The 17315-nt window shown below is 40.5% G+C and overlaps 1 protein-coding gene across 1 annotated transcript in view; it reads left to right on the plus strand.

Moving 5' to 3' along the window:
• The first annotated feature begins 3607 nt into the window (after positions 1–3607).
• The window catches only part of LOC141804889 (vasoactive intestinal polypeptide receptor-like), a 32619-nt gene continuing 18911 nt past the window's right edge, over positions 3608–17315 (plus strand). The window contains exons 1-3 of the mRNA XM_074689545.1: positions 3608–3790; positions 5285–5378; positions 8750–8863. Coding sequence (XP_074545646.1) covers positions 3734–3790; positions 5285–5378; positions 8750–8863 — 265 coding nt within the window. The 5' untranslated portion in view covers positions 3608–3733. The remainder of the gene's footprint in view (positions 3791–5284; positions 5379–8749; positions 8864–17315) is intronic.

A 17315-nucleotide genomic window follows, 5' to 3' on the forward strand; every position in this document is an offset into this window, starting at 1 on the left:
AGATGGTTGAGGGGGAAAGTTGGGAAAGCTGTGAAACAAAATGTCTGTCTTGAAAATATCTGAAGAAACGATTTCTCTACGATTGATGATTCTCTTTATTTACAAACACTGTGACCCAAGTATTGAAAACATGACCTTGTTTAAAATAATTAAAGGAATAAAAAGCTTTTGCCAGCTGTTCAGGGAGAGCAGAGGTATTTAAAGTAACTTTACAGAGCCAAAGGGTAAACTCTCTTGATCCCAGACTGTTTTAGACAAAAGTAAGTGTGCATACTATGGAGCCGCAGAGAGTCACAGATGTAGAAAAAAACAAAAAGTACACACTGAGAGGAGATTTCTGTCCTGAGATTTAATGAGATTCATCCAAAAATTTGAATCCAATCCCAGAGGAAGGTTAATGTGACATCCATCAAAGTCTAGGTTATCCTCCCTGAGCCACACGCTGACAGAAAGAGGAGAGCAGTTAACGGAAAGTGAAGCACGAGAAGCCTGTGGAGAGCTGAGAGAGAGGAAGAAAACAAAGATCTCTTCTGTGCATTGTTGTCACTAACATGTTTTCCTCATGTTTGGAAGTCAATAAATTAATGCTCATGTTTTCACACCGATGCACGAGAACACAGTTACAGAGAGGTCTTCTGCCAGGAGACAAACACGCTGCATGTTTTTCTCTTGCATGGTCAGTGTGCAGAGCTTCCAGAGGAGCTCATGTGTTTCCAGTCTTCCCACACACATTGTGATGACTTATGGACTTTAAATCTTTCTGATTTCCACAGTTTGTTAGAGCTTTCACACATGTAGGAGCATTATCTTATCTGAGTGCTATGTGTTAGCTTTGAACATGGAGATTGAATACTGAGAGAAAGACAGATTTTTAATGCTCGTAACTTCACAGACCAGCTGAAAGTCTATTGTATAAGGTCTTCTTTATGCTCTGTGCTTATTAATAAGACATGCCTCAGGGTGTATTTTGCTAAATGTTGTACCCCAGAAACATGTACCTCAGTTTTATAGAAACATTTCTTTAAAAAAATCAAATTAAGGGATCTTATTCTTTGATAATTTACATGAGAAGGCTGAAATATGTAAACTGGTATTATTCTATCACATTTTTTTTTTTTTTTTTTAGCACGTACTTACAGTAACCAACAGTGGCTGGCAATCTGCAAAAGCCTAGGTGCTTTTCATCAGAAGGAATTATTACCAACTTAGTATTACGTAGCGCCCCCTACAGGCCTGGAGCACTTTTGTGTTCAAGGCTCAGTTTGAAGCTCTGTTTTCTTATATATATATATATATATATATATATATATATATATATATATATATATATATATATATATATATATATATATATATATATATATATCATTGTTTGGATTGTATTTGCACTTTCAGTTCAACCTTCCTGATGACAATCAACCTGACCATTTCATTCGTAAATGGATGAATGAACAAATAAATAAACAAATAGATAAATATTTTGTTGTAGCGGATCGAGGAGCACTACAGCTGAGCAGGAAATGAATGAAACTCTTATTGGTCAATGTCTCGCTCTTGGTTGCTCCTGATTGGTTCAAACTTCACTCCTACAGCAATTCAGTCCTATTTGTAACCTGATCACATCCACCAAATCAAAGCAATTAAATTTTTAAGGACTTTGGTAGATATAAAAACAGCCCGAAGAGCTGCTGAATCACAAACAACTGATAGAAAGTGGAGGAATATCCTGTCCTGCAATCCAGACACAGCAGCAAAGCCAGAGAGAGCCTCTCTAAGTGACTGAACTCTGCAAAGTCACAGCGTCAGTGATGGAGGCAACATTAGCATCAATTCAGGGTCTTTTTTTTTTATTCTGTTGAGATTCTGATTTTCATTATCCCTCACATGTTGTTAAACATTCTTTTTTAAGGATTGTGACATTAAAAACTCAAAACACTAATGCCCAAAGTCACTCGTGTAAAAGTCTGTTATCATTCCAGAAAAGATTGATCACTTTATTAGCCTCCAATAAATAACATTTTTACACTAAATTCTTAATTAGCCCCCTAAAATAGAGTGGAATAAATGATAATTTCATTGAAACAGACAAGAGCAACAACGGCAGCACAGACTATTTCTACAGTTATGGAAATTTTTGATATCTTTGAATGATGAAACATAGTTAGTTAATACAACACAACTAAAAAAATAAAAAAATTTAACATTTTTCACAGCAATGATCCAAATACATACACAGGAAACACTTAAAGAGTAAAGGAGCACTGCTTTGTCCACAGGGGGCACCAAATCAAAGTAAGGTTGAAATTAGTAACATAAAGCACATCTCACAAACGTGTTTCTCAACTGCAACAGAGAGTAATGCATAAAAAGCATACAAAGAAAGCTCACACAGCACATAGAAATTCATTTCTCTTCTTTGAAACACAGTACCTCTCTCAGGTTCTCAGGCCGGACATCGTCTCAGTCTGGGTCTGAAATGCTGGAAGCCTCTCCTGCTTTAGAGTTTGTTTCAGTGGTCAAAAAGGCAATGCCAGTAAACCTGAGAGTTCTAGCTCATGAAGAAGTCATTCAGAGATTTGAAAAGGAGTCTGAAAATTGCACCAATGGAGAAACTGAAAAGTGCTTGAAGTCCTGGTGTGACTGTGTTTAGAAGTCAGATTATTGTAAGAAAGCCTAAGTTCTCCTTCTGCAAAAGAAAACAGCCTGTAGCCTTGCCCCTATCTCACAGCATCACTGATTGTGATACATACATATCATTTACAATAATGTCTTTAGAAGTGAATTCTCCAGATAAATCTGAGTGATGAGTAATGAGATGATGGATTCATCAGGAAAGAAAAAAAAAGTTCTGCTAAAAAGAATATGTTTTCATCGCTTCTGACTTCAATCTTTTTCTGTGAGGTATCGAATTATTTGACCTCTCTGGGCCTCCAGCTGTCTTTAAAATGAAACCATGTGAGGGGTTTAGAGGGCAAATGTGTCTTTGGAGGAACTGACTCACATATGAAACATAAAAAAACAAAAGGTGTGAAACCACATGTGAAGACCTGAACTGTGCACTGTTTAAATGTGAAATTTAATTTCTATGGAAATTTATGTTTATGTATCGTTATTGTTTTTTTCTTTAAGACTGTAAAAAAAACTGTAAAACTGTTATAAAACAGTAATCCCCACGTGAAGTGTGCAGACATGTCTGAACTGTCTTTGTTGGCTGGATGAAGTTGTGCTGTACTTTCTTGCTGCTGGAGAAACTCAAACAGTTTGTATTATTCTCTGCTCTGTACACAGGGCCATACAAAAAGTAGAGCAACAAGTTCGTTGTATCATTTTTCTTATCTCAGAGTGTGAAAAGTGAAACAAAGGCTCAGTCGTGTCTTGGTGTGAATGTACACACACTCTCTCACATACACTAGTTTCCTTCTTTTTGTGCAGCTTCGTGTTGACGCCCTCATCCAGTGACGTCCTCTGAACATCTTTCATTGGTTACTTGTTAGTTGTTCAAGGTAAAGCCCGAGCGGGAGGCGGAGGAGGAGGAGGAGGAGGTGGATGACTTCAGGAGCGGAGAAATTCACTTCAGTCAGTGCGCAAGAACGCACAGAATCAACGCGAAGAGCCTCTCAGCGCAGCGGAGGATTATCAGCACGTTGACTCCTCTTTTACGTCATCTTATTTTTGTTTTTTCGAAAAAACCTTTCCCACTCCATTAACCAACCACTGTATAGTGCAGGACAAGATGGTGAAAGTTTCAAAGAGCGTCTTCATCCTTATCTGCTGCCTGTTGCTGCAACCCGTGAGTATTTTTACACCAAGACTTTATCTGTTGAGTTAAACTGAAGAGCTCGTTTTGAATTATGCGACTGCTATGAGCCTCACTTGGCAATTTGAGAATAACCGCGTAAGTTTATTGTGTATATTGTTGTCTGCCTTTTTTTTTTTTTTTTTTTTTTTTTAGCGTAAATTGATGCGTGACTTGGTGTTGGATGCAGCGCGCAGATGTTGTGCACTGCAGAGAGACAATAAGAGAGTTTAGTTTGTGCCAGTGGAGGACAGATATGGAAATATCTGACTGCCTGATTTCTGGGATATTAAAAAAAGAAGATTGGAACATTATACTTCCTCTTGGGCTCATTTCATAAAGTTTTGAAACTAAGACAGAAATCCTCTCCTCATCATCTTATCACCTCTCCTTGTCTCCTCCCTCTGCTCTATGTCCCCTCATTCCCACAGCCCTGCAAGGCAAAGCCTTTCCCTTCCAAATCTAATCTGTGCCCCCAAACAAATAACTGTTTTAGTGTTTGATTCGTTTTCAGTGTCATTCAGTGTCTTAATGCCCCACTTGACCTCCTTTTATTACCTGGGTGAAGGTGAATTACCTGGTGAAGAGACACAAGGTGCCTATTTCAGCGTACAGAGCTCCATGGCAATTGTCTCTCACATCCCCACTGCTGTCTCTAACAGAGAAGCATGTGGGTTATGATTCATGCAGGAATTCAGCTGGAGGTCAGAGCCTTTAGAAAAAGCATGCCTGCTCTTACATCTGCATTTGTACTCTCACACACACACACGCAGACTTTGACGGTGTGAAAATGAAACAAAGGGAGGAAAAAAGAACAGAAGGTGGTTTTGCTAGCAGGGATGTTGAGAGTGATGATCAAGGCCATGATGACTGAGAGCAGGAAGTTTCTCCTGATACTTCAACTTGCACTGCTAAAGGCGGCGCTGATCCATCACTGACAGCAGCTGCTGCACTCTTAGCCCAGAGGAAGTTGTGCTGCTGAGCCCGAGGAGCCCAATTTCTCATAACCCAAACTGAGGAGTGACCCTGCACAGGGGGGGAGGTTACGGTCATGTGTGCTCATTTCTTGGCTAACAATAGACACATACTACCCGTCTGATTAATGCCCACAGAGAGGAGACTCATCCACCTAAGTAACAGCCATAAATCTAATGCTTCAGCACAGAGTCTCTGTATCCTCGGCTGGTGAACTCCCCTGGATCCAGCTTCAGCTCTGACCAAAATGTGCCTGAAGATTCACTCCACATGTTTGAATCATGCACATGCAAATCTGCAGAATGCAATGCCAGAGTCAGTCCAAAGATTGATGGTGTCTCTTGCAGCGCGTGTGAGGTGGAGAGATTAATGACGGCATCATGTCAGGGGGACCCAAGAGAAGACAGGAGAAGTGTTTCATATAAAGCTCATGCATCACTCTGCTTCACTGATAAACAGATTAATCATAGCTGTGAAGATGTAAAGACAGCATGTAAACTGTTGTCCCTGCAGGTGCTCTCTGTGCAGAATCAGATGTGTGACATGATGAAGGACATCGACAAAGAGAGGGTGATGTGCCTGGCTCGGATCGAGAACAAAACCACAGGTGTGTTCTTGTGTTTGATACTCCTTCATTCTCCTGTTTCTCTCTTTTCTTCTGCCTTGTTATTCTTTACATGAACATGCTCTGATGGAAGTGACACTACGAGCTCTAAAGACAACAGGAGCTGCTCAAACCTGCCCTCGGGCTCTTCATTCATTACACCTTGCGTGGTTGAACACTGTTTTGCCCTGATAGCAGTTGCTTTTCAAGTCTGCTGGGGTTTACTTTCAGAACCTGAGTTTATATTGTTTTGGGGTTTTTTTACCCCCTGAGTTTCATTTAACTGTGATCTGTTAGAATAATCTGCTATAATAAGAATAAGTTTGCTAAAATAATTGAGTTCCACTGGGAAGCAGTTCCTAAATTTTTCTGACACCAGTCCAAACAGTCAAATTTGAGAAGATAATTCTGATATACAACATCTAAAATTATTTCTCTTTTTTTATTTTTATTTTTATTGCTCTGAACAGAATGCATTAAACTTGTGACACTTTTCAAAAGGAGCAGGTCACGACTGCATATATTTTTATTGAATCATCAAAAGACACCCACCCCACGTTAGTCCACCAGCAGATAGATCTTGGTGGGCGTGTCAAAAGAAAACCTTTAACAGGCAGAGACCTCGAGCAGAGCCAGGTTCATTGATGGCCGGCCGTCTGTCAAGTCTGGACATGCTGATAAGGTTTGATAAGTAGAGATGAGCTGACAAAAGAAAAGAAAAACAAACAACAGTGACAGATAACACAAACTCATGGCCTGTCTCCATTACCACTGCCCCCTTTGAAAACTGTGCATTTTTTCTTGCGTGTTTTTGTGCTTTTGTGCCTGACTAATGTTAGGCGCATGTAGTCCACTGGAGTGGACATGTCTTTCAAAATTTCAGAGAAAATCAAATATTTAAAGTTAGAAGAAAAAAAATATTACTAGTAGAAGAATAAAAACACTTAAAGGAAGATCTTGGCACAAGCTTGCATCAGAGGGTTCAAAAGAAACACCACAGGATAGGACTCATTAATCTTCTTTGTTTAATTCTACCCAAAAAGCAGATATTTTTCCAGGATGCAACAGAAAATACCCACAAAAGAGAGTATGCTTCATCTAATAAAAAAAGCAAACAGCTGCCTGTCTGTTGGAAATGAGCCCAAACAGCTGATTTTAACACACGCCCTGCCCCTGACAGTGCAAACAGACAACCATAGTTAGTTCAGGACTTCAGAGTTGCAGACAGTGGTTCCCTACTGCTCTGGCTTTGGGACCTACCATTACACTTTAATGACTTGCTGTGATGCAGTTTGAACCTGGGGTGTTACAGAATATCTTCAGTCATTCATGTGCTGACACCTTGCTGCACAAAACGCTGAGTTTTTATCCTCAGTTTAAGAAACTCCACATCTGAGAGCGTTGTTGTCACATTTGACAAACTTTTTCTTCTCCTATGCTGTGGAGAGAAGGGTGTCAATCAGCATGAAAAATGCATGAGATAGTGCTCTGATACATGAAAGTTCTCTTCAAAATAAAAGCACAGATTTTTTTTTCTCAATATTTCTTAAAGTTTAATTAATTTTTTTCCCTTGGCAAAGTCCCGCACATGATGGACAATGGGTCTGCGACCCACTTTTGGGTCACAACCTACCAGCTGAGAATCACAGGTCTGAGAGGTCAATCAGTTTCAGACATGAAACATTTGGCCAACTTCTGAACACACCCCTGCACTAACTGCTGTGCTCTTTAAGGAGTCTTTGTTGATTATGAGACATAGAAGAATTAACATCAATACCTCTATATGAGCTACAAAAGCAAACATCTCAATTAGCAAAAGGCTGAAACTGCTGCCACCATAGACTGTATATAGAGTGGACAGCGTGGCTCCGCCATTTATCATTGTACGGTTTTGAAGCCAGAATACCGCTGTCTCAGGCGTCACCATTGTAGCAGTTAGTAGCCAGAGTCTGCGCAGTAGAGATGATGAGGGATTCTGGGAGAATCTGAGTGGAGCTGGGTGACAAAAATAATACATATATTTTTTTTCTTTCGAGGGTCTAATCACTCCTTGACTCTACCTCCCAACATATTTTACATTCCCCGCAAAAATACACGAGAACAGCAGCTGTCAATCATCATTAAATGTTACATAAAGCCTCGTTTTTAAACTTGTATAACTAATGAAAATGAAACTTTTCAGAAAAAAGAGGACTTGACTACAAGGCAGACAAATGATATCTTCAAATCACCACAACAATCAGACGTGAGAAACATTTCTACGAGGTGTGTCAATTTATTAAAGTTTGACCACAGCCCATCAGGAATGGCTGTAGAGCCGGATTTTGTAACCTATGCTGCAGCCAGCCACCAGGGGGAGCAGTTTTTGTGGAGACCTCACTTCGAGTTTACGGTCTATGGCTGCCACATGGTAGATATATCATGACAAAACGAATATAATTCCTGATACATTCATGTAGGCATATTTGACAGTTTGAAGAAAGCAGGGACAGATTTGTTGTTAATCAAGACTCAAGTACACATGACAAAACCAGCAAAAAGACTAGGTCAAACTTTGTCCACCAGGGCGCCTCACTGGAGCTTTAATAGTGATTGTAAAAGTATCTGTGGAAATATTTAAAGTGATCATTACAGGTCTGTCAGTCTGATTCAACAAACACCGAAAGCACACACTCAGTAATGTGATTTGTTGCATCACTTTTTTCCCTGATTAAACTTGAATGAAGGCTAATTGGTGTGTTTTACACTCACACCCACCAGCTCACAGACTGCAGTAATTATAATCTCAAAGATAATCATGTTTCAATCGTGATCTATTATCTCTGTGTGTAACTCTAACCCTGCTCAACCTCACCGTAGCTACCAGTGTGACTCTGTTTACTTTCACATGTTAATAATAACCATCACACACTCATTATAGTCATACCGCTTTGAGGTGTGAATACATTAAAAAGAAAAACATCCTCAGGGTGATGCTGCTGCTACTGGCATGTGTGTTTAACATTCAGTGTGAGCAAGGGTGAGATCAAAATGCAGTGACATGATTTTGGCCCCAGTGGTCTGTTGAATTTTCAGAGGTTTTATACCAAGTGGCAGAGAACTTTTGTATAAGTCAGAGAGTCAGAACGAACGTCTGAACGTTAATTCAGGTCGTTTACTGTTATGGCTCTAGTGACAGCTGAGATGAGCCACCACATTTCTGCTGCCATGGGAACTCCAGAGCTCACCCAGAGCAGGTTTCTATTTGTCACTGACAGGCGTCATCTCTCACAGCTTTAGACCGTTCACAGAGCTGCTCTTCCACTGCATATTGTTAGCTCTCTACAGGAAATGATTCAGTATTATTACATCCTCTCTGTCTCTCTGGCTGACAGGCTGCAGTGGGACGTGGGATAAGATCACCTGTTGGCCAAGTGCTGAAGTTGGAGAGGTGGTCACCATCCCCTGCCCCAAATACCTCTTCTACTTCACCAGGGATGCAACTACACGTAAGACTCTGTTTCATAACCAGAGAAATACAGAGAGGTGACAAACATTTCACCTTCTCTTGAGTGATTGATGGTTATTAGTCACGCACATTTTGTGGATCTTTGGCAGAGTAATAGGTTTTGATTAAAGACATTTATCAGTCAGATATTTCTTACACCTTATCCTTTCTTGTCTTTGAAGTCATGTACACAACATAACACAATAACCACAATCGTGAAGACTCCAGTCTGCACATTAAAGGTCCCATATTATGCAAAAATCACTTTATTAAGTCTTTCAGGGAAATTTGTGGGTCTTTGGCTTTCCTCCCAGCCCACAGAATGTGATTTGTAATGACAAAACCTGTACTTAGTAGTGCTTGTGAATGTAAAATCCTGACCTAAAACGAGCTGTTTAGATTTTGGGGATTTGCCGACATCAGCGATTCCCTTTTTTGACCAATCAGGAGCAAGTCTGATCTGATTGGTCCACCGGAGCAGATACCTCCTGTCCACCCACTTCCCTCCCCGCTGCTGGAGAGATTTCTCTCCAGCAGCGGGGAGGAGAATGCCGAAGTTGAAGAGCCATCACTTCTCTGTTTTTGGCTGTAAACAGCCACATTGTTCCATGCACAAGCTTCCCATCTCAGAAGAAGACAAAACTAAGTGGCTAGAGTTCATTTATGAAGGAAATGTGCCAGCTACACTCAGTACAACTGTGCATGTGTGTGCAAGTCACTTCACAGCCGACTGCTTTTCCAACTTTGGACAGTTCAACAAAGGGCTAGTGCATAGACTGGTCCCGAATCCAGGCGCAAATGTGAGTATCTTAAATGCTGTGTGCTGTGGAGCAGATGTAAGAGCTTTTCCTCAGTGCCCCCCATGTCTCTGTGTTAGCTTCAGGATGCTAACTTTAGCTGCAGTTAGCCTGTTGTTTTAGCCTGTAATGTTACGGTTAACGAGCTTTGCTGTCTTCTAAACATTGCGCACTCGGAGCCCGTGGCGCCGCTCTCAGTGACGCAGAAGAGCAGGGCGGTATCAGCAGTGGCTCATTTACATATGAAAGTCACGCCCACTACATCAGACCGTTTTAACAGAGGGGCTATGAGAGCCTGGAAACAATGCTGCTGTGCTTGATTTATTGGCTTTTTGGACCAAAACATGTTACTACCATTTCATGAGGACATCAGTGATCCATATTAAACTGCAGAAAAGGAGCAGAATATGGGACCTTTAAAGGAAATCAATAATTTCAAATTGCAGAAAGTTTATGCAGCTCTGTCAGTTGTTTGGTGAGTGCATAAATAAATTTGTCTTTCATTAAATTGAAGAAGACAGGTGAATCAAGTACAGTCCATAGCTGGGCTATTCAGTGTGATGATCAGTGATGTTGCCTCACAGAAAAGAGGTTCCTGGTTTGATTCCCTAACCAGCCAGGTTCACCTCTGAGTGAAGTCTCATGTCCTCCCCTGTGCATGTTCTGGGTCACGCTGTGTGCTGTTTTCTCTCCCACAGTCCAATAACATGCTGCGATGTGTCTTAGGCTGGGTGTGCCCCCCTCTTGCCTAATGAAAGATAATGGATGTGGGATAAAGATGATTTATAATAAATAAAAGACAAAAAACTAGAATGTCAGTTGATGCATAAATGCTGGATATTTTCATATTGCCAAATGATCAAATAAATTAACAAAATTTGAAAAATAGTTTCAGAGAAACCTTCAGTCATCACTTTTTTTCTTTTGGCTGTGTGAATCATTTAATCCCCTTCTAGTTTATTGTTTTGGCTTCATGGCTCATAGTTTTGCCTTTTTTCCCCAAGTGCTCAGCCACATGCAGCTGTTTTTGGTGAAAGAGCTCAAGTAATTGTTGCTGACCACTGAAACGTGAGTCTGGGGGTGGTAAATGATAAAATGTAGAATGAATGAAAGGAAGGTTTAATATAAGATTTGCATGAAAACATAACTGTAAATGAATGATGCACACTCATGCAGTGAATGTGTGAATGGGCAGTTTGCTAAAATAGGATCCACTCTAGCTCTTTAAGTGTTCATTTCTGTGTTTACGTGTTATGAATACAGCTTGTTGCTCTGCATCAAAAACAGTTGTAATCAAATTTGACTTTATCAGGTCTAAGTCTCAAAGTCAAACTGATGTGAAATGGTACACATCTCCATGATGAATGGGGAAACCTTCAGTTTCCTGCCTTGAAAGTGGGACATCAGCTTTCCCTTATTATGATTGGTCACCTGCCCACAGTACACAACATTTCAGCAATACACTGTATAAATATCAAACAGAGGAATACCACATATGAAAATCTGAAACAGTAATCACCATGGATGTAGTTTCACTAAATTATCCCTACTGGTCTCTGCAGAGGTGTTTTAAATCCTCATGATCTTATTAGAGCTACTCAATCAACCTAAAGTTGGTCAGCCAAGAAGAGGCAACGAGATGAAGCTGAGGCCATAAGCCTCTTAGCAAACAGTTACCATGTAGCTCCTGTCCATCAAGTCGGACAGGCTCCAAAGTAAACCCAAGCCCCCCTATCTAATAATGCATATGAAGGTGCTGCAGAAGTGCTAAAAACTGCAGTTTTTTGAGAGTCCCCTTAAGGCAGGCCAGAGAAATATTGGAAACCACGTGCCATCCAAAAATTCTTAAATAAACATGTTCATATAGCTCTTCAATGGCTCATTTCTCCATTAGCACACAATGTATGAACTTATACATAACCCATCCATCCATCCATCCATCCATCCATCCATCCATCCATCCATCCATCCATCCATCCATCCATCCATCCATCCATCCATCCATCCATCCATCCATCTATCTTCTGCTGCTTATCCTGTTCAGGGTTATGAGTGGCTGAAGCCCACTCCTGCTGGCGTCAGGCGAGAGGCAGGGTACACCCTGGACTGGTCACCAGTCAATCACAGTGCTGACACAGACAGACAACCACTCACGCCCACGGGCAAGTTAGAATCACCAATTAACCTTATTTGAACTGGTGACTCTTGCTGTGAGGCAGCAGCACAAACCAGAGCTCCACCTTGCAGCTTTAGTTATAAGTTATTAATCAAGTTTTGTCCATATAAGGGCATAGCTGATTGGACTGACAGGTGGACACCCTGTAGCTGTCTGCAAAGAGGCTAAAGGTCTCTCTCTTTACCTCATTCCAATTTAAACATAGTTTGGTTAAGTTGAGCATTTCCAGTGTGACCCCTGTCAACGATAGGCTTCAAAACTATCAGAAAAAAACACCCATACGTCCATGATAAAATCACAAGACTCATAACCTGAATGTCTCAAAGCAGATATGAAAACATAACTCCTCACCTCCAGCCCACGAGGTGTTCAAATACTTAACATGTAAATGTGTTTATGTTTCTTTGGTGTGGTTCTGTAACTGTGTATTTCACATTGCTTTCATATGCCAACAGTGAAGTTTGCTGCTTGGTGAACATTTTTCTTAGTGATTCCTGTAAATCCTTGAGTCCCTCGCTTCTTTTATAACAGGGGAAGAACAAATGTTCGAGGTATTCTTAGTGATTCTGAGACTCTTCCCATGAACTCTCCTTGTTGTTTCTGATACTTCAGACATTCCTCTTGAGTCTTTATCAGCATCGTCTTACTTGATACTTGAGACCTGATCTTGTTGTTATTAAGAGTGCCGAGCATTAAGAGCGGCTCAAACTCGTGATGTCATTCTGTCCCATGATCACCTGTTTTTTCTAGCTTTCCTGACACATCTCATGTAACACGACTATAGTCAAATTCAAAACATATGGAACAATCGTGTTGCATAGAGACGAACAGCATGTCATGTAGGCACCATCAAATAGACACTATGTTTGTTTATCATCCTTTAATCTGAGGGGAGCCTCAGAGGAAAGTGATACTAATTACATGAAAAGGACACCGCTCTCCTGAGAGTTTACTGGCTGGATTGTGTCAGTTCTTCTTGAGATTATTCCCCTCTGAATTTCTCTCATATCTGTTTGTAATTAATGAGCACACAGAGCGGATGGAGTTGTTTATTTGTTTTCAGTTAGCATTGAGGCTTCATTTTCAAGTTCCAGCCTCAAGAAGTGTTTGTTTAATGAAGTTCATACTATCTTAAATTAGTTTGTGACAAGGGAAGAAACTTTTTATAAGGTCTGCCAATTCTTTGTTCTTTATTGACAAGCTGAGAGGGAATGGAAAACATTTCTTTTTTTTAGGCATTTTGGCCTTTTTAGCTCATTGTTTTGGTTTCACACGGTCACGTTATATGCAGTTTTTAGGTGCTGCTGTGTTGTAGCAGAACAGCTCTCATAAACCATGAACCTTTAGTCCTCAGTCTCCTTTAGGATCTAGATTGAGACAGGCTTGGCTTGGTTGCATTCAAGAAAATCAAAGTATGTTTTAGTTGCACTTTAAGAGTAAAGCATCATGGTGCGTTGAAGTTGTAATTCTCATCAGGTGCTTTTTCAAGCTGCTGTCAGTCTTTTTTCTAACATGTCTCTTAGGTTTAGGTTAGGTTTGCACTGGTGTGAGATGAAAGCCTGATATGTCTCAGAAGGTTACCTTTTTAGGTCTGTATGAAAAGCCCAGGGCTGAATAAAATAAAGATGGTATCTGACCACAAGGAAACAGATATAAGCCTAAAAGTCTTAGCTGAATGCCAGCAGCACTAAATGACAAATGGATAGAGTTCACTTGAAGCTACCACAGCTGCTGTAGCATTTTAGCGCTGTGTGGTTTCTACCTGTTAATGATCGGTTTGTTGCTTGATGAAGACAAGTATATCTCGTTCTGATGTGTGACTGTTGTGTCTTTAATTTTTCTCAAACCTCCCTTTATTTTTCAGCACTGTTAGCTTCCTCTTTTTTCCTTTTCTTTCCTATTGGCCTGTCAGGCACAAGCTGCAAATCAAGATGTGTGCTCTTAAACAACTTAAGACTCAGTTTTCATGACATTAAACATCCCTAAAGTTTTGGACCAGATTAGCGTGCATACAGAAAGTTGGGGTTTAGGTGAAATATGTCAGGCTCCTTACTGTGGAGTGGTTGAAACAATGTGTGTGATCTGGTTGTCCTTTGCACTGTGTTTGCTGTTGGGTAAAATCATTCTGTTGCAATGACAAAACCAACCAATCAATTAAATGTGAACAACTTTTGTTAGAAGCCTTTGGCTCGATCTTAAAAGATAAAATACACGAGACAACTGGACAGTGCCTGTGTTTCTGATTTGTTGTCTGTGAGCAAGATTCTTCACCCCATCTGTAAATCAGTTTGCTCATTGTAAACTGTTGTTCTCTATTAACTTAGTGTTTGTAAGCTTTATGGCTCTTTATGACATGTGCTGCTGCCCTCTTGGCCAGGTCACTCTTGTAAAAGGGATCCCAATCCTGATGGGTTTACCTGGTTAGAAAAAGGGTTCATAAATAAATAAATGAATAAAACATTTGGGGTTACATTTATCGGGAAGCAATAAGCACTGATGAGTACTTTGCCTTGTGACTTCTGGGTGCATAGTTTTCAGACCTCAGTATTAGTTTTATTGTTAGGTGTGGATGATATCTGTTTTTATCTGAGAGGAAAGCAGAAGAGAGATTGGAAAAACGGGCATAAACGTGAAATTGATAAGGGTTGAGAGGGACTGACATTTCTCATGCAGTTTGAGTGATAAGATTCAACCAGACAGTTTGGAGATACAAACCCTCTTTCCCACATCGGTTACATGGAGCATGTTGTTGGCCGATGGAGGCTGCGGGTGGTTGACGTTAACATGTTGACCCTGAGAAACATACACCCAACATTTGACCTATGTATTAAAAAATCAACATTGCTGAGAACATACGGTGGAAAGTCTTCTGACTGCATCATACTCAGAGGACTGGACACAGAGTTCAGACAACATATACAACATATAAGCCCCACATACTCATGTGTGCTAATGTGTTTGGTTTACTTAAAAGCCTTTTTACATGCTATGAATGAAATGTTGTGTTTTAGGTGCATTGCATCTTCTCAAAGTGGTTAGAGAGGGAATTTATGGTGCTGATGCGCAGAAAGATTAATTTAGTTGTCTCTGTACATCTATATGGTTGCACAGATGTAATCAAATATCTTCTACCTCCTTTTATGAAAAGATTGTGGTTTGGTTCAATTTTCATTGCAATATAAGAGACTGCCCCACAAAGTTCCTAGGAGGTATACTCTTTATCTTTTATGAGTAAAACACACTATCACAATCTGTTTTTGAGAAAATACGTTATTCCAACTCCAGGAAATTGTATTTAAAGTTGTGTGCAGATGAAACCTCTCACAGTTGTTTCATATTGTACCACTGCACAGTTGTAATATCTGATGAGCTCAAAACATTCAGAATCCTTCCTGTAAATGTTTCATCACCTTGCTGGAATTTGAACAGAGATTTTGTTTGTGAGCAATCTTTTTTTTTTTTGCACCAACATGATGAAGGGGTTCTTAACCCTGAAATTTAGTCCGTGCCTGCCCCATCCTCTCCAGGACATGAGACAGACTCTGGTGTGTTATTTATCATCAGCGCACGGAGGCAGAGCAGAGGAGGAGGAAGGTTTTCTGGGAAGCTGCGACGTGACCCAGATGGAGGGGGAGTAGAGAGGAGCTGAGGAATCCTAGGATTTGTGGGGTTAAGAAAAACAGGTTTTACTGAAATGTCAAAGTTCCCACAAACAGCAGGACAAAATTGGAGAAGGACCAGAAGGAGATGGAGGGGCAGGATTTTGAGCGACCTGTTCCTCACTCAGAGAGCTTGGTATCAATTATGCAGTAAATCAAGAAATCAGCGCAGGTCTCTGCTAGTTAAACACGCTCTGCTCTCAGGTCATGTAAGGAGGACTTCATTAAGGGATGATGGACGGTCAAGGATCCTGTGCATTGTAAATTACTTTTGCCTTTGGGTGAAGACCTGGGAGTCTCACATGAACCAGGAAAACAGGCTTATTTGTGATGCTTGACCACAGCTCAGTTTTCAGAGGGCTTCCTGAGCCCTGAGAGGTCAGGCAGAGATGATATTTATTCTTCAAAAAGCTGTCCTTTTTGTGAATGTGCCAAAGTATCAAAAGAAGCTGTTTAAGGCTCTTTTCAAATGTGCTCACTTTCATTGAATTGCAAAAGACTCCATTTATTGACACATCCAGAGCCATTCATTTTATAAGCCTCACACGCACAAAAACAAGCATTACGACACATGGCGCCACAGAGATTGAAGGCCAAGTCATAAATTTAGTTGAGATAGAGTTTACCATTCTCATGAACTCTTTACCTAGTTGGTCTAAGACAAACACACAGTCATTCATCTCTTTCAGTGACACGGAGGCTCAGCTTCTCTGCAGGCCAAGAGCGACAGAGAGATGGGTCTAAACCATTTCGCCAACACGTCTTTATATCAAAAAGAATCACAGAATTCCCATATGGATCTTCCTTACAGATGTTGTTTGTGAAGGTGAAGCATTCAGCGTTTCCAGAAAAAGCCAAGATTTTAGAATTCCTCGAAATTAAAACAGAAACAGGGTGATTAACTCGTTTGAGCTCTTCTCCTTGTTGTGCATGTCACTGAAAATCCTTGCCATCATGTTTTGGGGGATGATGAAAGCATTCTTCTGGCAATCCCTCAAACAAGCCAAATCCAACTGTGGCATGGGCTGAAACAGCAGGGGCTTATCGGCGCTTTGTGTCTTGTCATGTTGTCAGGAAGCTAAGCCTCCGTCTTCTCTGCGGTACGTCGCTCAGGTATTTGTGAGGCGACCATATTTTAATGCCAAACACATTCTAAGACTCCGCATTGTTGGTTATTTCCCAACTCGGCCTTTGTTTGATAGCGGCTGTGGAGCGATACAGTTGGGAAATGTGAGGAATGCCCTACATTTTGATTTCTACAGCACTATTCAGGGCAGGGATTAATTTAATGCCAAATCACGCAGTTTCCTTTCTTTACTGACGGACGAGGAGGTGAGGAAATGCTCCAGATAAATATTACAAAATGAGAGCCTGAGCAGGATCACAGAGGAGCCAATGTGTGCTTCTTACTGATTACAGGATTAGATACGCCTCATGAATGCTGTAAGAATGGTTGTCAATCAGATTAATTCAACGATCTAATCTTAACTTTCATGTTTTCCCTTCCTGTGATGTCTTAAAAAGTCAAACCACCAACCTATATCCAGCATGCCTGCACATGAAACACCTTTAAGGGACGTTTTATCAGAATAAGGTGTTTAGTTATCATAATCTGCAATGTTTTAAATAACTTCTCTGTGGCCGGTCTACTTTAGTTTTGGTATAAGTTATAAGAGTATTTTTTGCATTAAAGCCTGTAGTTATACAGTTATACATAGAATAGACAGAAAAGAACAAGAAGAGACAGGGATCAGTGCCCACCAGAGGTCTTTAATCTTTTTAACACAGGACTAGCATGTAGGTATTAGCCTGAGTGGCTCA

The sequence above is a fragment of the Halichoeres trimaculatus genome, unplaced genomic scaffold (assembly GCF_033239565.1).
Source record: "Halichoeres trimaculatus isolate MK-OKI-2021-1 unplaced genomic scaffold, fHalTri1.1 fHalTri1_scaffold_15, whole genome shotgun sequence".
Lineage (NCBI taxonomy): Eukaryota > Metazoa > Chordata > Actinopteri > Labriformes > Labridae > Halichoeres > Halichoeres trimaculatus.